Source organism: Lepisma saccharinum, chromosome 1 (genome assembly GCF_977018435.1).
Source record: "Lepisma saccharinum chromosome 1, izLepSacc3.1, whole genome shotgun sequence".
NCBI lineage: Eukaryota > Metazoa > Arthropoda > Insecta > Zygentoma > Lepismatidae > Lepisma > Lepisma saccharinum.
The window spans coordinates 92,674,882-92,700,160 of NC_139229.1; the positions used below are offsets into that span (position 1 = coordinate 92,674,882).

Here is a 25,279-nt window from a genome sequence, read left to right on the forward strand (position 1 = left end):
ACCAAATTGTCAAGTTCTCAGGTTTATTAAAGTTTGATTTGGTGTGTTTTTTGTTATTAGGGTCACTTTTCTGTCAGTTTTGACTAATCGTAATGATGAGAATGCATGATGATGAAATTGATGAAGGGATACTCACAAAGAACACCCATACCCAGGCTGGGATTTGTATCCAGGACCCTTTACGTCATTGCACACTATGCTAACCACTCTGCCATGGAAGTTGGAAGGTTTATTAAAACAAGTCATGTTATGTATGACTGGCATAATGACTTATGAAAAGTTATGTACATAACATATAAGATTTTAATGGGTGATATTCAGTGAACAACTTCCCCCACAATTCATTGCTCCATATTTCCAGCAAACAGATGAGATCGTGCGTTGAAAACATACCTGGTAAGTATTGTGCATATGGTCTTTGACGAAGTGATTCAAGGTATGATTATCGTGATCATATGAGGAATGTATACTTTTTACCTTTTCCGAAGCCCTACAGAAACCGTGAAAAGTGTGTAAAGTCATTAAATTCAAATTTTCTCTCCATAAGAAGGCTTCTCATATGCTTTCCTTAATGCACATGAATTTGTTTACCCAAATTCTTCCCAGAGTACACTGCATGATGACATCAAGTTGAATATAATTCATTTTATTGTAATTAGGAAATAACAATAATTGATTATCTTTACAGTTCAATTAAGAAAGCTTGATCTTTTATCGTTTGCGTATCAGATGCTTCCTTTTTTACCTATTCATCTCACAGAAACATTGCAGTTATTAAGTTGCCCTGTTTTCTGAGTTACATCCGTAACATATAATTATAACATATAACTCTGTAGAATACATGCTTATGCTAACTTTGAAAACCTTTCACATGATTAGTCTAAAGAATACACAAGGTCAAAGTTCCCAAATTGAACTATGCATTTTAGCCTATTCTATTAAAATTGTCTATTTGATACAAATTACCAATTCTCCAGTCCGACTCCAAGCATATAGCACATTTTCAAAATTCAGCGCAACTATTAAATCCTCTTCAGTATTCACAAAGCACACATCTTTAAATCCATATTCAAAAGATTTCCTTTTTGTAACTTCATTTGTATCAGGTCTTATTTCTATCAGGTCGCCCTGTGGAAGAAAAGAAGGTAAATTTGTGCATGTTCTAGTATCTTACATAATACAAAATACCCATTAGCTCGGAATATTTATCATAGCTGAGACTAAATGATGTTCCCTACAACTAAATACATACATTTAACAATAATTACAACACGTCTATTTTTATAGTAAACTTTGTAGATTAAACAATTAAAATTTATATTTGAAGCATTCTTACCTTGGATGTGTACCCTATCAAATCATCTCCACTTAGAATAATACTGGTAAGTTCATGCGTCAGACCTATTGACCATATGTTTTTCCAAATCTTGTTTTCATCCTTGTACCACTAACAAAGAAAAATGGAAACATAATTCATAATTAATAACAAATCAAAACTTCCAGTAAATGTGATATAGAAGCCCTAAGTGTGTTGCAAATTAATAAGTGTGTGTGTGTGTGTGTGTGTGTATTGTTATACTAATTGTAAATTGCCAAGCAGTGCACACAGTTATGAAAAACAGTTGTGCATTAATTTTGGACCTGTACATTTATAATCAGAGCTGGAAGTGGAAAGTGTTAACTGGGAGAATGTTTGGATGAGCCTTGAGATTAGCTGGGGGGATGCTTTGTGAAAATTTTGCTAGCTGTGGGGATATCACCCCTGCATCTCTTCTCACTTTGAGAACTGTTTATAATAAAAAGATATTGGCATACGGAAAGAGTATGTTCAAAACTCATATGCTTTTGAAATATATATTACTGTCAGCATGAATTTAACGTAAGCTGCTAAAGATACTTTTGTTAATAAGACATAAACAAATTATTAATATTTATTTGCGAAAACTTACTTGTAGAGGTTCTATTAATTTCGTCAGAGGCCACTGAAATAAATACAACCTCTACAAGTAAGTTTTCGCAAATAAATATTAGTAACTTGCTTACGTCTTATTATTATCAACAGCGTCTTTTATTCCCCGAACATGAATACTTTTGTTGATGTGAATAATTACTATGATATTCCAGAAAGTACATGGTTTTGCATTTACGGAAACATATCCTTCCATTTTCCCTCCCCCAAACCATTTTCATCTTGTAAACCCACAGCTGGTTAGTTTGAAGTAAAAGAATAATGAATAATTGTTGTATGTATAGCATATTACAGTCCATTAGATGTACTCACCTTGAGGAGTTGTTGAGGTGCTGTGCAAATTATACCATTTTTATACCAAACTACAAAAGGAACTGTTGCTTCATTTTCCTCACTACAACTTATAACTTCATCTTCATCACTACAACTTATAATTACTTCAGGTTTCTTGGTATCACCATGAATCTACGAAAGAAACACACATATGAAAACCACTGCAATGAAACAAACCTTTAAGAGAATATTTACAGTGTATAACTTACACTTGGTCTGACAGTTTGGCACATTTTATTATTTAATGCACATTATTTTCACGTCTCGCACCATGGGCGTGCGATCAAAGGCATCAGGCTTTGGACTTGGGCTATGGGACACATGCTGGTTCTAGTCTCCTGCAGGAAGTTGAACAACTTTCCTCCTGAGATTTCGACCAGTGTATGGAACCGGTGGCCATCCACCATCTTGAGGAAATTCGAGAACTACAAATGAGTAACGTAACCTGGTCATGGAATGCTTACAACCAGTGGCGGAGCGTGACCTTTCCAACAGTGTAAGCCTAGCATGACGAAGGCTATTTCCCGTTGTGCTTATTTTTGGGCTGACATGGTTAGTGATTTATCCACACACATCGACCCCTCCCCCCAATTTTTTCAGAACACTTCCCTGGAATTTTTCACCAAATCAAAAATTCTGGATATCTGATAATTAAGTCAGTGTTATTCATATCACAATGAGTAACGTATCGATAAAAAATATGCAAAGTTAGATAAAATGAATAATAATAATAATAATAATAAACAAACGAAAGCAGAAGGAAACAGAAAAGTGCTGAATACTTTTTACAACCGCATAACCAAGTATCAGCTCCGTATCATGAATCGCAAAATCGGCCCACTTTATTTTTCGTTTCTGTTACTATGTCTGCTAGAGAAGGAAGGGGTGGGCCCTCCTATGTCCACAAGTTTCTTCTTGGCAGCAAAATCCTTGCTGGACAATGGCGTCTTCAACAAGTTCTCCACCCCACCGCACATCACACTCATTTTATTCCATAATGCACTTCACTACTGTATCACACCACAGCACAGGGACGACATTCCGCTTTTCAATAGATGGAATTCGCAAAAGCAATACCTCGAGACTTTAACAAACACACAGCAAGAAGGGGGAAACAAAAAGAAACCAGATCCAAAATCGGTCACTGCTCAAAGCAGTGATCTTTCGGACTGTGAGGAGAATATCCCTTTCGGATATAAATAAATTCCCTCTCTTGCCTTAAAATTCCCTATATTTAGTAAAAAAAAAATACAATATAAAATATAAAAGAAATGCTCACAAATTGTAGGGATATATCCAGAAATTTCTATCAAAGGACGTGTAAGTGCTTTCTTAGGATAGTGTAAAAGCAAATCTAGCACCTAAAAGATCAGAAACAGGCTTTTCGTACGTTGTTCGAAGAGTGTTTGAATCACGGACTATGTAATTAATAATATTTGGTTCACATTTGACATGAAATTTGTAAAATTGGTTCAATCTTCAGTTTTCATTAACATTTATTTATTTATTTACTTATTTATTTCACTTTTTAGCTCAATTATTACCAGCTGAGTTCATACATAAACGGAAAACAGAGATCTTAATATGTCTAATGTTTATGCTCTCCTACAAGCGAAAAACAGAAACAACAAGAATTTAGCACATCAATGTGTATCTAATTTTCCCGTATCCCGCTCATTTCTAGGTTTCTCCTTTTCCCCCTTCCTGTTAGTTTTTTGCTTCAGAATTCCCTGTTCCTGGAAAAAAAAACCTCCATGAAGCACCACTGGCTCAAATTTCCTTTGCAGTCAACCATTCATACCCGACAACGCTGGAGCCCCTCCTCTTGCAGGACCTGTGTCTCGCGGGCACGTATTCAGTGAAGCCAACCCAAGCATAATGGTGCAAAATCTCGCACAAGTTTAAAAAGTCGTTTGTAAGTTGGAGATATAAATAAAACAACAGGGCCGCTTTTCGTTGTGGTTGAATTTTCTCAAACTTTTCACATAATGTGGAACCCATGCCGTTGGTTGAACCATTCGAATTTATATTTGTTTTTGTTATAAATTAATATTTATAATATGAAAATCCCAGAACAATTTAGTAGTATGTAGCATAATTTCGGAGTTTAAACGACACCATGGATGTCCAGAAGGGGCAAGGGGAGGAGACACTTCCTGAAAAATGAATGTCAACCATTTTCACACATATAATTTCATTTCAGTCACATCAAATTGTTAATTGTTGTAAGGGCGTTGCAGAAAAATGTTAACTTCAAATTGAATTAGTATATTTTGAGAAGGGAAATATACCTAGTTTACCCCAACCCCTGAAAAAAATACTTTGCTTAATCCTCCCTGGTGGAAAGAAATACTGCGGACGTCCATGAACAACACTTTTTCTAAACATGAGGTTTGCAACGCTGCTGTAAGCCTCTGCCCGTAGGTTTACACACCTAGGGTTTCGACGCGCTCTTCTCCCTATATTCCTTGCTCTTCTCTTCCAGATACGGTGGGCGACGGTAGGCACTGCTCCTTCGCGGTCAGAAATTTGTAAGGCAACATTCAGACGGCTTACAACTTTCCCAAAGCAAAAGGCGGGAGTTCTCATGTGCCATCTGGTGCTGAAGTGTTGCAATCTAACAAACAGGATCTCGAAGACTGGTATCGGGCCGAGATGAACTTTGAAGTTTTTACGAATTTTGCCATATAATTACATACATTTTACTATAACTAACAAAGTGTAAGCCCGGCGTACACGGCTTACATGGACGCTCCGCGCCTGCTTACAACAATGACTGGGGTTTCATCATGCTGACCAGATGTCACCCTTTAATGGGTTAAATGATCATCCACCTCTTCTGAGGCATGTGGGAGCGAGGCCGGCAATCATTAGATAGGGTGTGGCCCTCAAGGGCTGGTGTGTCACGATATGTTACTTTTACTCCATCAGTCATCATTGTGAAAGGGCCTTCTTGATAGCATAGTAGTAATGCCATCACCTTATAATCAATATTCTGAACCTTAATTTCACTGTGAGTATAACCATAGCCGAATTTTCACAATGCAAGAGTATGGGTGTCTTTGTACAGAATCAATAATAATAATTATAATACATGTACTGCTATGGAAGCATGTCAATATTAAGCTTCTTACTGTCAAATTTAGTCATAGGAAAATTTACCTTGCAGATATTTCCAATGCTATCTGCCAAATACACAGATCCGTCTGGAGCCCAACATCCATACCATGGGCCCTGCATAGTTTCTGGTAAAGACACTTCATTTTTATAGAAGTTCGTTATCGCAAAGCACAGATCAAGCTCCCAAAATGTGAGCACTTTTGAATCATGATCCAGTTGGAATGCAGCCAGAGAGGAATAAATGTTGGCCCTGAAATGAAATAGTTAACCCTCTGTTAGGCATGTGCAGTACAGGTGTCCCTCATCGACATTCATTGAGAGATTGCAACACTGTGAACTATACTGCACATGGCTGCTTTTGTGTAGCTGAACATTCTTTCTTTTTCTTTGTTCTAAACTCGGCTGTGTTGTTTTGTTGCACTTCTAAGCCACGTAATAATATAAAGTTAACATCAGCCACATTAATGGGGGACTAATACGTAACAAGAAAATATCAAAGCGAGAAAGACAGAACACAGGAGATTCAGATGTTATATGAAACTGGGTTAGTGAGGAAGGGGAGGACACATAGGTATGTGTTAGTGACGAAAGTGAACATGACACTACTTCGGTTGTTACCATAGGTGCCGACTCCATGGGGCTTGGGGGGAGGGCTCGAGCCTCCCCAATGTTAACGATGTGGGGGCAGAGCCCCCCCCCCCCCAATAATTTTGCTTAAGAGTATCTAATGTATTATTTTACTTCTCTTGTAAAGTTTATTCTGAATTGTGCCACATGATCTTAACTTTAAATACACATTTGAAATGTTCTAGACCATCAACTTTGGGGGGGCTGAGACCACCAAACCATCAACTTTAGGGGGCTATGACCGGAGACAGCAAAACACATGACTTATTACTATATACTAAGAATATAATTATCATATATTAACCAGAGACATAATAAATTTAGCCAACGACTTCTTCAAGACTGTTTGGGAATCCCCTAAAAGAATGCAAATATTTAGGAATATTATTGATGTGAATGAGAAGGCTGGCCATACTGGACTGCGACCACTTTGCCCTCGTCGGTGGATGTTGAGAGCCTCCAGTATGCAACAGATCTTAAGGAACTATGAAAACCTTCTCAAGTCTTTTGAGAAATTTTCTGAAGAAGATTCTACTGACGCAGCATCAAAATGTGCTGGATACCTGGAGACAATGCTTCACTTCAAGACATTTTTCTTTCTCTCCCTCTACTGCCATGTGATGGATCCAATAGAAGAGGTAAACTGTAAGATTCAGTTTCCACACATTGATGCTACAGAAGTGGGATGAAAACTAAAATACTTGACTGACATCTTTCAAAATAAGCGAATGGGTTTTGAGCAGTTCTGGCAGAGGTCAAGATGCACAGAGGTCAAACCCAGCCTCGTCGATGAGCCAGAATTGCTCCGGCAACATCACGTCCCTAAGAGACTTGAAAAACCTAATGCTGCCAAACCTCACAAGTTCTACACTCCAAAATAGTATTATAAATCAATATACACTGATGTGTGTAACACAGCAAAATCATGTGTTAAACAAGGACATGAATCTACAGGACTACAAAAAGTAACAGCCGTAGAGAAAGAATGCATCTCAGCTGTGAACAGTTGCACAACAAACTTTCAGCAAACCCGAGAATTCTTTCGCCAAGATTTGGATGCCGATAGGCTCTCCTTACACATGTCCATGCTTGGTGATATCGCCAAACAGAAGAAAGTGGTTCTAACTACCATGCGTGACATAAGGAAGTTTCTTTTGGAAGACAGCACCCTCCAGGAGTTTCTGCCTGAAGCTGCCAAATTCATGATGGTCCTCCGCACTGTTCCAGTGATGACAGCCACAGCCGAAAGGTCATTCAGTGCTATTCGCCGACTGAAGACATATTTGAGATCTACAATGGGGCAGAAGAGACTAAGCAGCTTAGCGGTACTCCACATACATCAAACTGTGCTTGATAATTTGGACCTGAGACCACTCGTTAATGAGTTCATAAAGAAATAACCCAGTGCGTAGAGCAACTTTTGCTTTATTTTTAAATCATGTTCATATGTTTTTGTTGTGTATGTCACTTTATATCTTAGTGTACATGCTATTTGTTTTTTTACTATTGCAAAATTAAATTTAAAAGTTAAATATTGTAGCAAGAACAAAAAAGTAAAACTTATTTTCCTGCGATTTGTGTTAGCATTTATGTAAATAATTAAATAAAACTGTTAAATATTGTAAATATTCGTTATTTTATGGGTACGTCAACACTAAGGTTATTTGCAACCCATCACATGTCTGTTGCGGACATTAAAACACACCCATGTCCTCGCCGGGACTCGAACCCGAGACCTCTGGATCAAAGCGAGTTGAGTCGACCACCCAACATGTTCGGCTACCGAGGCCGGCATAAAACTGTTAGGTTGGCCTCTTAATGTAAATACATACTTTTCAATAAAAATGTTAATTGTTATCTAAAAAAACAAATGAGCAGACACAAAAGACATAAAGTAACTTTGAAACATTTTCTAAACGTTTTTCATGTTACATTTCATTTGCATGAGGAATATAATAGCTGATTAAAAACTGCTATACGAAGACGTAATTTTTATTTTTAAAAAAGGGAAGGAGTGAGTCATTCATTTATTTCAGTGATCAGAGCCCCCCCAATAATTTTGACAAGTCGGCGCCCCTGGTTGTTACATATTTAGGTGCATGGGTCACAACTATCTCCCAAGCATGCGACTGGTGTTAACTTTATATTATTACATCATTTAGTAATGCAGCAGAAAATTGCAGCTGATTTAGAAGAAAGAACATTAAGCACACATGCTCAGTATAATTCACAATGTATTTCACACCTTAAAGATAGTTATAAGGTTGGGGGACAGGTGTACCCCAAGTGCCTATGCATGTTGCAGAAAGTGATGTACCTATCGCAGAGTTAAAGTTGTAATAATTATATTAGAATAGGATAAAACAACAAAATAGGTGTATGAAATATAAGACCCATGTCATACACTGCCAAATTTTCTAATAGTATGAACATGCAGATTCTAGATACATTTGGAAGTTAGACGTGTCTCTGACTAACCTTACAAGCTGATTGGTAGATTTATACTTTGTAACTTCTATGATCAATTTCTCCCCTGTCCTCCAATTCCACACTGTGAAATTAAAATCAGGTGCACCAGAAAGTGTTACAACATAATCTGATTCAGTGAAAGAAATTCCTTGATATTCCATAATAGCTCCATCTATTGAGAAGAAAAGATAATCAATTATTTGAAGCACCAGAACCACATACATTCATACAGACCATAAACACACTTTTTTCAATAGAAAATGTAAAAGTAGTGCACATATAATGTTGAGTCAATAATTGCACAATATTCGCAATACCAGTGCTCGATGTAAGGGGGGGATGCTGGTGGATATTATCCCCCAGCTAACATTTTCCACTTCAAGCACTGCTGAATACAATGAAATATACGGTACATGTTTATAGTGTACCAAGAAGTGATTTTTAAAATGTTATTTCATCTTCAGACTGAATGTGGAGATTTCGTAAACTATTTTTCAAAGGATATATTACTATTTTTTTTTACCACAACACCATAAATTGGCATAACTCCTATTGTATCCTTTCTGTCAGTATTCAAAGTGGAAGTTCGTAGCTGGGGGAGCGGGCCCTTGCCCGAGTATGGGAATGGAGGCAATGCAGTAAGTGGAGTGATGCTTTATGAAAATTTTCTAAACTGCAGGAATAGCATCGTCTCTCCCCCCTGCCCCTTCCCACTTCCAGCACTGCTTCCTGTTATCTGTTGAAGTTTATTTTGTTTAGGGTTACCAGATCGCTGTAAGGGAAATGTAGGACATGCTCAGTGATCAGAACGCTACATTTTATAAGTAGCTTCGCTACAACTACAGCTACTCTTCCAAAATGTAGCTTCGCTACAGCTACAACTACATTTACCTAAAAGTAGCTCGCTACGCTACTCCTGTTCGCTACTCGCTACTTCGCTACTTTTGCGCTACTTCTGTATTAAAAACTTAAACAACTATATGGCTATTCAAAAGAAGCCCTAGTATGATAGTTGTACGTACTGAAAAATAGATTCTGTTATTTATTACCATGATTCCCTTCATTCTATAATTTTTATAGCAGTGTTACTTCAGTTACATAATTTTAATAAAGTGTTTGAGAATAAAGTACCTTTGTAAGTGGCATATCAATTCAAAAAACTAGGTCTTACACGTATCCGTGATGTTCTGATTGTCATTTGAAAAATATTTATGTGACAGACGTCTTTTTAAAATTAATTGGAAGAATATCACATGTATCGAAATTAACTAGAACGTGTTGCACAAAATGGGAATAAGATAAAAATGTGATATGTAGCAATTTAATCTTCTTAACTTAAACAGAATGTTATTTGGGGGATGGCGGATATTTGCTCGAACCTTGAGGATAGTTGGGGGATGCTTCTAATGGTATAAATGAGAAACAGGTGGAACAATGCTTTACGTAAGTCTTTCTGTTGAAAATGCTTCCCCGAAGACACAGTGGAAATTGTAATTGTCACCTTGTATTCAAATTGCCCCAGGTTCGATACCTGGTGGAGGGCACATGGTGGTTCGTATCAGTCTCGATCAGCTGATTTGTGCATAAAGTGGACTCAAAACAAACACTAGGAAAGACTCCTAGTTGGGAAGATGGGATCCTCCTGCTCCTCTATTCCCCACTCATCATTCTTCCCCATTCTCACAATTAGCCAAAAGTGGCAGAAAACGGCCTTAGATAAGAAAATAACTAAATAAACAATGCATCCTCATTGCCATGATTAGAAAAAGTTACAGGAAAGGGACGCAAAAGTAGGAAAAATACATAAATTTGAAAACTGTGTATTTTAACAAAAAAATGTCATTTCTACAGGAAAGTCAATAACTTGTACGTTTTTTTTACAATATGATAAAATATATTGAGGAAACTGATGTGTAAACCCGAGTGTTCTAAACATATTGTAATTTTCAAATTTGCGAACAAATATCATGACCAAAATAATTGTAATTCCAGAAACAATCGTTCTTGTAACAATAATTTCCTGCCGGTGTGATCCTATACACTGACAATGATCAATGCTGTTAACATACTGAACCATTGATTGCTGGCACTCAGGCGCGGAGCGTCCATGTAAGCCGTGTAAGCCGGGCTTACACTTCATTAGTTCTAGTAAATTGTATGTTATTATCTGGCAAAAATTCGTAAACAACTTCCAAGTTCAAATCGGGTCGACACCAGTGTCCGAGATCATGTTTGTTAGATTGCAACACTTCAGCGCCAGGCGGCACATGGGATCTCCCCAAGACTATTGTAGTCTTGGGATCTCCCGCCTTCTGCTTGTGGAAAGCTGTAAGCCTTCTGAATTTTGCCTTACAAATTTCTGACCGCGAACGAGCAGTGCCTACCCCATCTGGGTGCAAGGCCTGTTCTCTGGCTGGAGAAGAGCGGGCCAAAACCCACGTGTGTAAACCTTCCGGCCAGAGGCTTACAACAGCGTTGCAAACCTTATGTTTACAAAAAGTGTTGTTCATGGATATCCGCAGTATTTCTTTCCACCAGGGAGGATTAAGCATAGTAATTTTTTCAGGGGTGGGGGTAAACTAGGTATATTTTCCCCATAATAAAGTTGCCTCCTCAAAAGATACAAATTCAATTTTAATTTAACATTTTTCTGCAACGCCCTTACAATAATTAACATAATTTGATGTGACTGAAATGAAATGATATGTGTGAAATATATTCTTTTATGGTTGACATTCATTTTCCAGGAAGAGCTTCCTCCCCTTGCCCCTTCTGAACATCCATGGTCTCGTTTAAACTCCATAATTATGCTACATACTACTAAATTGTTCTGCGATCTACATATTATTAATATTTATTTGTAACAAGAAATAAATATAAATTCGAATGGTTCAACCAATGGGATGAGTTCGACGTCATACGTGAAAAGTTTGAGAAAATTCAACTACCACGAACAGCGGCCCTCTTGTTTCATTTATATCCCCAACTTCCAAACGACTTTTGAAACTTGTGCGAGATTTAGCACCATTATGCTTGGGTTGGCTTCACTGGCTCACCGTGAACACGCGCGAGCGAGACTCAGGTCCTGCAAGAGGAGGGTTCTCCAGCGTTGTCGGGTATGAATGAATGGTTGGCTGCAAAGGAAATTTGAGCCAGTGGTGTTTCAAGGAGGTTTTTTTCCCCCCAGGAACAGGGAATTCTGAAGCAAAAAACTAACAGGAAGGGGAAAAAGGAGAAACATCTAAAAATGAGCGAGAAACGGGAAAATTAGATATACAAACGCTTGTTTCTGTTTTTCGCTTGTAGGAGAGCACAAACATTGGAAATATTAAGATTTCTGTTTTTCGTTTATATTTGAACTCAGCTGGTAGTAATTGAGCTAACAAGTGCAATAACTTTTTCAAAAATTAAAATGCTTAATTAAAACTGAATATTGAACCAGTTTTACAAATCTAATGTCAAATGTGAACAAAATATTATTAATTACATAGTCCGTGGTTTAAACACTCTTCGAACAACGTACGAAATGGCTGTTTATGGTCTTTCAGGTGCAGGATTTTCTTTTACACTACCCTTAGATAGCACTTACATCTCCTTTCACAGAAATTTCTGGATAAATCCTCAGAATTAGCGAGCATTTCTTTCATATTTTATTTTGTCTTTCTTATTTTACGAAATATAAGGGAATTTTAAGGCAAGAGAGGGCATTTATTAATGTCCGAAAGGGATATTCCCCTCTCAGTCCGAAACATCAGTGCATTGAGCAGTGATCGCTTTTGGATGTGATTTGTTTTTATTTCCCCTTTCATGTGTTGTGTGCGTGGTTAAAGTCTCGCGGTATTTCTTTGCGACTTCCATCCATTGAAAAGGGGGCTGTCATTCCTCTGCTGTAGTGTTATAGTGAACAACAACAACTGCATTATGAAAGAAAACGAGTATGATTCTGCGTTGGGTGGAGAACTTGTTGAAGACGCCGTTGTCCAGCAAGGATTTTGCTGCCAAGAAGACACTTGTGGATGTAGGTAGGCCCACCCACCACTTCTCTAGCAGGCACGGTAACAGAAACAAAAAATAAAGTGCCCCGATTTTGTGATTCATGGTACGAGCTGATACTTGGTTATGAAGCGGTTGTAAAAAGTATTCAGCACTTTTCTGTTTCTTTCTGTTTTCATTTCTTTATTATCATTATTCTTCATTTTATCTAACATTGCATTTTTTTATGGTTACGTTACTCATTGTGATAGGAATAAAACTGACGTAATTATCAGTTGAAATGTAGGAGATATACAGCCTAGCAAAGAAAACACCAGGCTCAGGGATTTATCCAGAATATTTAATCTGATTTAGTGTAACTTCGTTTTTAAAGGGTGTAAGGTTAAATTTAGTGCCAAAATTAGGGTTTTGTGAAAAATTTCAGGGAAGTGTTCTGAAAAAATGGGGGAGGGATTGATGATTGTGGATAAATCACTGACCCAGCCCAAAAATAAACACAAGCCTTCATCATGCTAGGCTTACACTGTTGGAAAGGCCACGCTCCGCCACTGCTGGCACTATTGCTTTGTCAGATTAGTAGAAAATGGATCGCCCGTTTTTGCACTGTAAGTTGTGTTTTACACAGTAATTATCCATATTTTGCTGTCTGTTATGCCATCGATATCCACAGGATTTGTTCCAGGGGTGGCACAAACAGGGCATTTTTTCCTGGCGGTGTAGCAAATGCAGCATGATTCTCCCCAAAATAGCGATGCAGCTAAAATAAATGGCTATTAGCCTGAATATATTCATATAGGCCAGTTAGTTATCTGGATATTAGAATTATTCAGATGCTAATGAAATAAATTACGCAGCTATTTATAATCTGTGATATAAAGATATTTATAATCTAGATTATCTGTATTTGCATGTAATGGACTGTCTTTTTGAGTCTCTTGCAAAAGTAAGCAATATTGTCATTTATTTTTGACGCCGTTGCCACATTAAAAAATTACCTCAAAATGCTGAGAAAAAATGTAGCTGTAGCGAAAATTTCGCTACAACTACAGGAATTTTGTAGCTTCGCTACTGCTACAACTACAATTTAAAAAATGTAGTGCCGCTACAGCTACCGCTACAAATTTTGTAGCTAGCTACAGTAGCGACGCTACAAGTAGCGCGCTACTTCCGACCACTGGACATGCTGTCCCAAAATGTAGGACACAAAACATTCTCAATAGATAATACATAGAACACGTTAGAAAGTAGTTGAATAATGACACTTTTCAGTTTCAAAAAAATGAATTGTTAATGAATTTTTAAATGCAAAATTTCAGAACTTGCAATCAAACTAATCAATGCACCTCTTACTACATGACTTAAGTGGTACTTCTCAGAGAAGACAATTTTTATCAAAATTTCAGGTTTAGTGGACAGTCATCAAACTCTCTGAAATTATAGGGATCAGTATACCAAACATTTTACAGACTTTATGAATAAATAATTTCTCTCATGAGTCTGTTGTGCTGATGGTAATGAAAGTACTCTCTCAACATTTGAATTATGACCTGTAATGGCAAACAAATATTCAGCAATTACCATAAGTTAAAATGGTTTCAGAAGTTTCATCTTGTGTAGTTTTAGTTCAATAACAGGGTGTCTACCAAAATAACACATCCAATTTTTTTACTTTTTCTGGACTTTTTTAGACCTTTTTTTAGTTTTTCTTAATGTTTATTTATTCGACTCCTACTTAGGTAAAATTGGAAATTAGTAGATATACTTTCTCGTATTAATGCATCCTGAACTGTGTTTGGCAGAAAAGTGAGGCTTTGGCATCTGGACTCACAGCCAGTATAATCTTATGTGGGGCTTGTGTCGGTTGTCCCTATATGTTTGCGACTGTCCCTTCATCCATCTTATCTTACCACCATCTCATCCTCATCTTCGCGATTAACCGAAGGGACAGAAAAAAGTGAAGTAAAATAAACTAAATCAACCACTCAGTCATTATGATAACAAAAATTCTTGACCACAAGAATAATTCGCTGCCTTTTAATTGACTTCATGTTGATTTCTTTACTTTTTCTTGACTTCCACAACTTTCTTGACTGGCAGACACCCTGAATAACTTGGCTCTATATACCCCTGCTTTACAATCAAATTATATTGAATATGAATAAGAATGGGCAACACCTTGTTCCATCAGTATAAACCCTAAGGCAAGAAATTCTGCTCAGGCATTGAACAGTGACGTTATCAGAAAGTGGTCCCAAAACTTTGTTCAGTAATTGCTTCCTTTTTCCCATTTGTTTAATAGCAGGACAAACTTTTTTATTTTCGGGCAATGACTGAATCAAAATAAATTTTAGTATTGAGTTTGGAAGCGCAGTTTTGTAACTTGCATGATTTTTTTCTGTTACGTATTTTCTTAATTAATATTATGTGATGCTCAAAATGAAGGACATTTATAATATTTTTCAAATTTCTCCCGGACGCCGGACATAAGGGTAAAATGAAATGTAGGACATGTCTGGGAAGATCCGGACGTCTGGTAACCCTACTTTTTTTGTTGGTATAGAAATGAAATGACTCTTTTTTTTCTTTTTTTTTTTGTGTGTGTACTATTTTTCTTAAATACCCCTGTGGTGCTTGAGTGTATTGATTAGTTGATTAACAATCTTGCTACCTAAGGTCCAGAATTAATTTCCGGTTCCTTCATCAATTTAATCTAATTATTATTCATCTTAATTACTGTGATAACCTAGGTAGAAAACTAACATAAAATAACAAAACACAAATACATATAAAAATAAAATATATTCATTAGAATATTTCACCTTCCAAATCACTAATGGTTTCGAATGATGGAAATATTTTGATGATCACTCTTGGATTAAGACACTTTTCCGAAAATCCAAAAATGGGGAAACGATGGTGACCTCCAACGGCATCCACTCCATCCCCAGTCTCTGGTGAATTTGCTTTGTACACAATCTCTTTGCTATTATGAATATTGTAGAAAAGCAAGTAACAGCTACTCTTCAGAATTAAATAATCCGTTCCAAGCATGGCCATCTTCTCTGTTGTGCCAAACTTGACCCATCTGCATGAAGAAAAAAAATCTAAAATATGTCATTTTTAAAGCAAACGTAATTTCACACACAAAATCAACAGCTCAAGAGAAAGTTTCCACAATAAACCAGTTTTTCAACTTCTAGCATGAGATCAATCCTATGTTCTTTTTTCAATACACTGAAAATAAAAATATGGTTGTGAAACTTTTCCCCTTAAAATGCATCTATTCATAATGGTAGCTTAGCTTCAAGAGGTCACTTGTCTCTATGTATTCTATTTTTTGTCGAGTCAAGGATATTTTGAGAGGGAATGGGGTGGGGAGGCAAGTTTGGTAATATATTGGTCAAATAGTTAAATAACTGTGTTATGATATATGCGTGCACATTAAGTACTTTGTGTACTCCATTTTTCGCGTCGAGGACGTTTGAGAAAGGGAGGGGTCAAGTTTGATAATACCTCCGTCAAGTAGTTAGGGCAATCAACTGTATGTAAGTATATGTGTGTGTACATGAAGTATTTTGTGAGATAAAGATACTTTTGAAAGGTTCCGTCAGTGTTGAACACTGCGTTTCAGAGAGAAGTAGCAGAAGCTAAAATACCGTCCACCCACTTCTCTAATTTTCTATATAGCCTACATAACAACTTTTATAAAATATTTGATACTATTCGTGGGAATAGGCCTCCTATACAGGGGCAGAAACGCGCCTGGTCCCAATATGTCTTAAAATGTGTACTTACGCCGTTGAAGTCTCGTAGTATTTTGTCGGTATATTCATTGCTGTTACTGTGACATTTACATATTAACACAAAGCCTGTAATATGTCATACTTCAGTCACGATCAAGATCATTAAAACTCATGATAACATAGTACTGATAAATGGTGCGACACCTGTTGAATGTTGAAAAATGGCGCGCGTTTGTAACCTAGGCAACTTCGATCAGGTAAAGGCGGAATTTCTACAGGTGTGTTCGTCCGGAAAACGCAATGAACACGCTTCGATTACGTCACGTTTGCCAGTGTGAGGGCAGTGGCATCCTCAAAGGGGCTCAAGAACAGATTATATATATGTTAATGGCTCGAAAATTGGTGCAATATTTTCAGGTGGACTCTGCTCAGTGGTCATGAGACTTCTAATAAATAGTTTCCCTTTCTTTATTACCTTCTATCTTTTTGCTTTCTCTCTTTTTCAATATCTTTGTTTCCTTCTTCCTCTGCTTTTGTAACACTTTCTGTCTATAGTGTGTAAGACAGTTTACTTTCCCTCGTATATAAGGTTTAGCAGAGTAGGGGTGGGGGGTAAAAGTGGTAAAAACTGGGGTAACTGCCCACCCTAATCACCGTCACTGTGTGTATGTGTAAATTTCAGGGACGTAGTAAGGCTGATGCGGTTTTTTTTCTCTCTCTCTTTCGGTCTAAGGCGCTGCTTTGGGCTCCGACTGCGGGACGGCTTGGGTTCGAGTCTGCCTGGGTTCAGTCTCTGTGTTTTCGGCCTGTGTATGGGACCGGTGGCAGCCCACCATCGTGAGGAAATTGGGGAGCTATTGGGATTAGTAGCGTAATCCGGTCTCGGAAATCTCTTACGGCTGGGGGTTCGGCGTACTGACCACACGTCAACCCATTACTGATTGAAGATCTCCTAGGTAGGATTGTGAGAGGGAGACTGGCAGTCGGGAGATAGGCCAAGGCCCTTACGGGCTGTAGAGCCACGGGATATTATTATTATTTATTTATAATAATATTCATGATATAATACAAGTTTTTAACATAGAGAAGTATTTTTGAAATATTACATAAGTCAGCAAAAAGGATGAAACCGATTGTGATCTAAGTAAAGAATTTGCAGGGTTTTTATAAACTTTCCTCTAAGCCACTGATAGTTTTGAGTACACGTGGAAGTTTCGGAGGAGTCTGTCCCCACCCCTCCACCCACCGTTCGCCTCTTAACGACGTCCCTGTTAAGTTTTGTTCTACTTATAAATGATTTTGAAAATGTATTGTATAAGGCTATTTAAGTGGGCCAGTCCTGACATGCTTTGTTTTGTTTTCAGAACAAATGTAGAAACTGATTCGAAATGGTGACTAATCGAAAATTTTATATAATTTCCATATCTGAACATATTATCTGGAGACGCCTTTTTTTTTAATGGTGTAATGACAATTGAACAGTGTTTCGTGGCGTGCTATTTTGTTTTTATTCCAGTTGTTTTAAAAAATTAAACTACTTTGCTGACTAATGGATGAGTAGCTAGTTGACCCACCTGATTGGTTGGTTGATTTGGTGTTTTAAGTCCACTTTATGCACAGTAAGGCTAATCGGGACTGGACCTACAGTTTAAAGTGGGATCCGAACCACTTGTACCTCCACCGGGTATCGAACCCGGGACCCCTTGATTACAAGGCGACGACGCAACCACTGCGCCATCGGGGAGGCCTTGACCCACCTGAGGATGAAGGTCCGACTACAAGTCTGTTATTTATGTATGTGTGTCCCTTCATTCTCATAGTCGCGATTAGCATAAACAGGCACAAAAGCGACGTAATATAAGAAATATATGGAAACATGTATAGTTATTTTTAATTATCATTATTCGTCATTTTTTCATTTTTTTTTTTTTTTTGTTTCAGAACATAATTTTTGAGATGGAAAAGTGACAATTGTTCGTAATACTGGCATCTTTGTGTAAAGAATTGTAATCCTGAAACTAAATGATTTTAAAATTGTGTTTTTTAAAGTATTTTTAAAATTGCAGCACTTAATAGTACATTTTGTTACTATTGTTATTGCAATGACAATTTCAATTGATTTTTATTTCACTTCATCCAAATCATGAAAAAAATACAACTTTTGAAGCCAACCCCCCAAAATGGACTATAATTAGAACCAGTGGCGTAGCAGCCACACCCCGCGATGCGGGGAGAGGGGTCGAGGTGTAGGGGCCCCGAATTGGTCTCTCTAAGCTCCTGAAATTTTATATAATTTCACAAATCCAACAAATAGTGTCGGTTATTTAAAAAATAATAATAATAATACGAAATAGACAAAAAGCATGTCAACAATGACAAAATTTGAACTCGAAATTCACTGATGTGAGCACTAAATTGGAACACACGATCTATTTTTTCTTGTCGATGAACTTAGAATACGTATCAACAGAGTTACTCTATTGTAGTACGAGTCAAAGGGCACCACAAAAAAACTTAGACTGTTTTATTTTCTTATGGGGGATGTGGTCGAGTGGGTTACCAGTAACATATCATAAATAATAAGCAGGGGCGTACTGACTCAATCAGAGGAGTCTTGGCAATTTAACCTGTGGGCCCTCAGAAATGCTTGCTGATCGCCTCAAATAGGAAAGAAATTCCTAATTTCCCACCTTTATAGATATACCGTTTGTCGGAATCCTTAGAGTATAAATTGTCTACAGTTATGAATCCAGTAGGAAGATTCAGTTGCTCAACCAGTCTGTTTTTTATTGCCGCACAATGAGTATCGGCGATTAGGGGGCAGTTGCCTCCCCCATTTTTTGCCACTTTTGCTTCCGCACTATGCTAAACCTTACCAAGGAAAATTAAACTGCCCTTGCCCCCCCCCCCCCAGTTTTGTAACCCAATCGCCGGCACTGCGACACAATAATCAATAAAACTTGGTAATTCATGAAATATTACCACTAATATTAGTTTTATGTGTGATATTTAAAATGTAACTTCCCATCGCACCAAAAAGGGGGCCAAGCCTTTTCATATTCAAATAAGAATTGAGACAAATTTACCACATAGTTTACATCTGTTACTTGTTTCAGATTAATTTAGATGTTTTTAGCTATAGTGTGACGAGGTATTTCAATTTTCTGCAGGGGCTCGAAATGTTTTAGTTGCAAGGGGGCACAGGAAACTTCGCTACGCCACTGATTAGAACTCTAAGAATTTGGCTTCGTGTAATAATTCATATCTTCCCATTATCATTCTAAGTTTGAAAATTTTTGTAGAAACTCAGCTAGTTTATATGTGTGAAAATTTTCCGTACTTCGTCATGGAGGGGAAAGCAAGGTATTTTTTTTCCAGCTGGGTCATTTTTCTCCCTAAAGTGTTGCCCCCTCAAAAAAACACATTAATTTCGTTTGAAGATATCACGTTCCTGATAATTAATTTAGAAAATTAACATAAATCACTGTGAATGAAATTAAATTGTATGTGTCATATGATATATAATTTTAATAATAATAATAATAATCCGTCGCGCAACAGCCCATGAAGGGCCTAGGCGTACCTACCGACTGCCGGTCTCCCTCCCACGCTTTCCTTTTGTCACCTCTAAGCTTGGAGATCTTGAACCAGTATTGGAATAGTCGGTGGGTCAGCCCGACGTATCCCCAGCCGTTATAGTAGGTCTCAGTGACCGGATTACGCTCACTCACTCGGAGCTCCCCAATTTCCTCACGATGGTGGGTTGCCATCGGCCCTATACGTAGGCCGAATAAATTCCGACCAGAGCCGGATTCGAACCTACGCCGTCCCGCAGCGAATATATAATTTTAGGTTGACGTTAATTTTCCGGGGAGTGTGCCCCCTTGCCCCCATTCAGGACGTCCATGTATTTCATATGTTTCTGGCAAAGTTTACAATTTTCTAAAGGGGGAGTAAACTTCATAATTATCTCATTTTCATTCATTCAGTAAGGTCCTAACCTAATATTGCTATGAATTAAAGTTTTAATGTCCTTGTAACTGACAATAACAATAATACGACTGCTACTACATAATAATTAGAGGCACATATTTTTGGTAAATAAAAAAGCAAAATTTCGGTACAAAAACGGAGTCAATTTCGGGTTCAAAAGCGGTAAATAAAATGAAATATCGGTGTTATAGCGGTGAAAAATTGAATGAAAAGTGGTATATAAAAAGACATTTTGGTTTTAAAATTGTGAATATAATCCTAAATTTGATTTAAAAACTACACTTATTCCACAGAATTAACATTTCACTTCTAATAGCACATTTATGTAGTTATAAGAGTATTAAGTTTATTTCTGTGTAAAGGAGTCCATTTTTGTTTCTCCAATATTAACAGCAGAATTAATCAATTTTCCGGGAATTGCATAACTCACAGGATACTTCAGACTTCAGAAAGTGTTGCGTCGGTATATAAATGGTAAATTTCGTGTTTAAGAGTTAATTTCGCTTTTTGCAGTTCATTTCGCATTATTTCGTGACAAAACATGGTCACAAAATGCATCTCACACCTTTCAAAAACATGAAAAATTAACACTACAATGTGTTTTTTCAAATTTCGTTTTTTCGTCAAAAACGAAATATGCATGCCCCTAATAATAATCCTTTGCGCAACAGCCCAGAAGGGCCTTGGCTTGTTACTACAACTGCTACTAATAAAAAAAAATTGTGATGTTTTTTCCGAGATAAAGAGTAAAAAAAATTGGATAAAGAAGGGAAATTGTGCATCCTGGTTGTAGCAACTCTGTATTGATCCATAGGCAGACGCTACCCCACTTCTGCTGTGGAGATACGGTGGTGTTGATTTTTTACATAGCGCGTTTGGTTGGATTTAATAGTATCAAAAATTATTATTTTTTATTATAAATGAATACATAGCGAGGAAAATTATTAAGTAATTCTTGGCCAGTATACACATGATATTTTTCCATGGAATGTAATCGATAAATTACAGGTTTCGGCAATGTCTTTAATTTATTCTGCTGCATATATGTAGAACAACTCAAATTTCTTTTAGTGTCGTTATATATGTGGTAACAATAATTTGCAATGAATTGTGTACAATAAAACGTTGTCCATATTTTTTTACTTTCTTAGGGAATAAAATCTTAAACTGTTGCAAAAGTGTAGTTCTCGAGGAAGCGTGCAAGTTTCTATGCCTGACTATATAAGCTCAAACTGCAGAACGATCCTTTGGGGAGGTCTGGTGCTTCTAGGTTCTGAACCCTTCTTGCAGTTGCCGATTGTCTTTACGTTTGCGATTTCTCCCTAAGAAGCGACGTTGACCTCTCTTTTTCACAATTTTGAAATTCATTTTCTCATATGAAGTAATCTTATAATGCTACAAGCCGGGAAACATAATAAATACATTACCTCCAAAATTTTATCACCACTCCTGCACCCATCAACGACCATCATATCTGGTGTTTTCCTGAGTCACTATGAAGCGAATTCTGTGATGGCACCTTTAACGAAGGACACAAATGCTTCCTGATATTTCCTTGTTCGTATCTTTCTATCAAGATGGCATACGACATACATCCATTAAAAATAAGCGATGAATAGTTGAAATCGATAAAATGTCTTCTTCTCCATATCCACTTCCATATCGTTTATTTTCCATTGTACATTTTATTTCGCTCTGCCGATACTGATCCTCTGTATATGGCTTGCATGCGACCTTCTCTGATTGATTGAACACGACTCGTGTCGTTTCGTGACCGACGCACAAAATCTGCTGCCATTCGAAACGGAAAAAGGAAGAAAGAAAGAAAGTTGAGTTCTCCACACGAAAGACGATAATCAAATCAGTATTTCCAATTGAAGAGGGCAAGGGAGCAGGGAATTTCATCATTCTGGTTTCTAGGGTAGGTATAAATTTCTAAATTTGTTCCCGATTTCTCTGGGAATATGTGTGCACAAATGAATATACTTGAAATATTTACACGGAAACAATTTGAGTTTACATTTATTTTAAATTATCAAATTTGCACAGAAGCGATCTCCCTCTCCTCTCTTTTGTACACGCTGCATCATAGACAGTTAAAATAAACTTTGAATTAAAATATGTTATGCGTATAAATAAAAATACAACAAATATTTTACAGTCTTGAGTATTATTAGAGAAAAAGAACATGTTCTGCCTCAGTTTATAACTAACCAATAAGGCTGTATGTCTTTCAGCTCACAATTGCCTCACAATAATTACAATTAGTAACAAAGTTGAGCATTAACACTGAATGCATTTTTTGTCAATTACCATGGAGAAGAATTTGATTCAGCGGTGTAATGAAATCGGAATGATGTTTTGGTCGTTTCGGTACTATTTGTTCCAGCGGAGTGACATTCCTGTGTTATTTATTATATTAAAAGTCTTCATAGTGTAAAGAGTAATTCGTTAACTTCAAGACAGTTTTAATGCTTCCAAAGCGTAACCCGGTCATAAAGATGCTTTCTCATGGCAACTGACATAATTTCTCTCATGCAAAATTACTTTTAGCATCAGAGGCGAGGAGACGTCCGGTCATCGGGAGATGCGGCCCTGACAAAGCCAAATTTAAAAAAAAATATTGCTTTTTAAGATATTTTAGAGAAGAGGTAAAAAAAAGTCAGAATATTAGCATATTTGCGCGAAATTAGTCACGTGACGCCATGAAACAGCTAGAAATACGCAAGAGTTTAGCGCATCGAAAGGAGAGCCCAGTTCTACCCCCCGTGCCCAACAGCTCGGCTTACCTTTCCTGTTGAGTGCAGTGGTACAGTGCCTTGCTGTAGCAGTGATGTCAGGCGACCGTTTTTCCCCCGCCTTTGAAGGTCTGGTCATAAGTACACCTCCGATTTTAGGTTTTTAACCCATCTTTCCTTTGCAGGTAAATACGAAATAACAAGTTATATCAGAGTTTCATTAAAAAACGAAACACCTGACGAAGTTTTATAATGCCTAAAATAACCTATTTTGCTTTTTAGAACCTGTTTTAGGTTTATGTGCCTAAATTAATCCTATTTTAAAGTTTTTATATTTTTCTTAGGTTTTACAGGATTTTTATATCTCACAGAGGTATTTACTAGGTTTGGTGGCGAAATAATTCAATGACTGGCGTGTTTAAAACATGTTGTCTGTCGATTTCCCTCCCTCCCAAGTATATGATGTTTAGCAAAGCTTTAAACGAAACAAAAAATGTCTGACGTCACTGTTACATGCAGACAGTGGCGGCAAAAGGGGACAGTTCTCCCCTACGACAGTTCTCCCCTACTTTTTACCCCTGCACTATAGACTCTTAATGCTAAGCCTTGCCTACTAAGATAAAGTAAACTGTCCTTGCCCCCTCCCCATTCTCAGTTTTGGCACCCAATTGTCTCTACTGCCTGCACAGTCCCAAGTGCAAACTTCTGATCTGTGTGGCCTTGCTCACTCTCGCATCAGTTTGGTCCTTTGTGGCATTCACGCCTTGCGAAGGAATGTTTCAGCATTCAAATGTGCACTACTGACTACGTTTCTGTTTGAAAGATAATTTTCAGCACATGAAATTATCCTTACAGACAAAAGATGGAGTTTGAGTGTAGATAACGTAAAAAGATTTATGGTGGTCACTAGGACCATGATAAAATTCAAGTATAATTCCTGGTTTTCAAGGACGAACTTTCCAAAAATTCAAGGATACAAGCAGATGTTTTCTCTATTCCAACCTTACGTATTACCAGTGGGGTAGCGCAGTGCCCTGGGGCCCCCTGCAACTTAAATATTGGGGGCCCTTTGGTGGGGAAAAAAATCAAAAATTTTACAACGTATATGTATCATCCATGACGTCAGAGGGTAACAGACGTACAACGCAGTTAGCTACCCCCCTTTGAAGTGTTTAACAATTAAAAGAAAATTGAACTACTTTGTCACACTACACTACAGCTAAAAATCGAAAATAATCTGTAACATTTAATAGGTGTGGACTGTGGACTATGTTGGAAATATGTGTGTTCTTATTTCAATATGAAAAGGCTTGGGACCCCTTTGAAAATATTTGGTGGGAAGACTTTAATTTTAAATACCACACACAAAAATAATATTAGTGGTAAAAGTTCATGAATTACCAAGTTTTCTTGTTTGTGTGGCAATAAAGAGCAGATTGTCCGAGCAACTTAATCTTCCTACTGGATTCATAACTGCAGACAATTTATACCCTAAAAGATTCCGCAACACGGTATATCTACAAAGGTGTGTGATGAGCAAGTAAATTTACTGCGAGCAAGTAAATTAATACGGCATTTCTGAGGGCCTACAGGTTAAGTTGCCAGGGCCCCTTTGATCGAGCCAGTACGCCCCTGCTTATCATCACAGACATTGTCTTATGAAATGTTCCTGGGAGCCTACTCGACCACCTTCCACATGAAAATAAATAAATAAAACAGTCGTGAAGTTATTTGTGGTGTCCACTGACTCGTAAATTACAGTAACTCTGTTGATACGTATTCTAAGTTCTCCGATCGGACGTTTCTATTTAGTGCTCACCTCAGTGAATTTCGAGTTCAAGTTTTGTCATTGTTGACCTACATTTTGTCTATTTCGTATTTTAAAAAAATAACCGACAGTGTTGAATTTCTGAAATTATATAAAATTTCAGGAGCGCAGAGAAAATATTGGGGGGCCCCTACACTTTGGGCCCCTCCGGGGGTTGCGGGGGCGGCCACTACGTCACTGCGTATTACCGACTCTCACCCTCATTTCCACACACAAAAATAATAATAATATAAAGGGTTTGTATGATTCAAATCTAACAAAAAATTATTTACCTAATCAACTTCAAGATCCCCCATTCGGATCTCCGGGTGGGGACTACTTTGGGAGGTCCCTGGACTAGGGATAAGATCTACGTTAGGAATAAGGATATTAAATTAGGCACCTGGAATGTTCTGAGCCTTTACCGGCCTGGGGCATTTCAGTGTACAGTTAATGAGATAGTGAAGTATAAATTAGATGTAGTAGC

At 37.4% G+C, this 25,279-nt stretch overlaps 1 protein-coding gene across 1 annotated transcript in view; it reads right to left on the bottom strand.

Annotated features, from left to right (window-relative positions):
• The window catches only part of LOC145984317 (cilia- and flagella-associated protein 43), a 100,824-nt gene extending 84,377 nt beyond the window's left edge, over nt 1-16,447 (bottom strand). The window contains exons 1-7 of the mRNA XM_083117976.1: nt 16,307-16,447; nt 15,331-15,596; nt 8,528-8,690; nt 5,465-5,672; nt 2,282-2,434; nt 1,337-1,447; nt 967-1,128 (exon numbers count right to left, since the gene is read on the bottom strand). Of these exons, the coding sequence (XP_082974102.1) occupies nt 967-1,128; nt 1,337-1,447; nt 2,282-2,434; nt 5,465-5,672; nt 8,528-8,690; nt 15,331-15,596; nt 16,307-16,344 (1,101 nt within the window). The 5' untranslated portion in view covers nt 16,345-16,447. The remainder of the gene's footprint in view (nt 1-966; nt 1,129-1,336; nt 1,448-2,281; nt 2,435-5,464; nt 5,673-8,527; nt 8,691-15,330; nt 15,597-16,306) is intronic.
• Between the last annotated feature and the right edge of the window lie 8,832 nt (nt 16,448-25,279).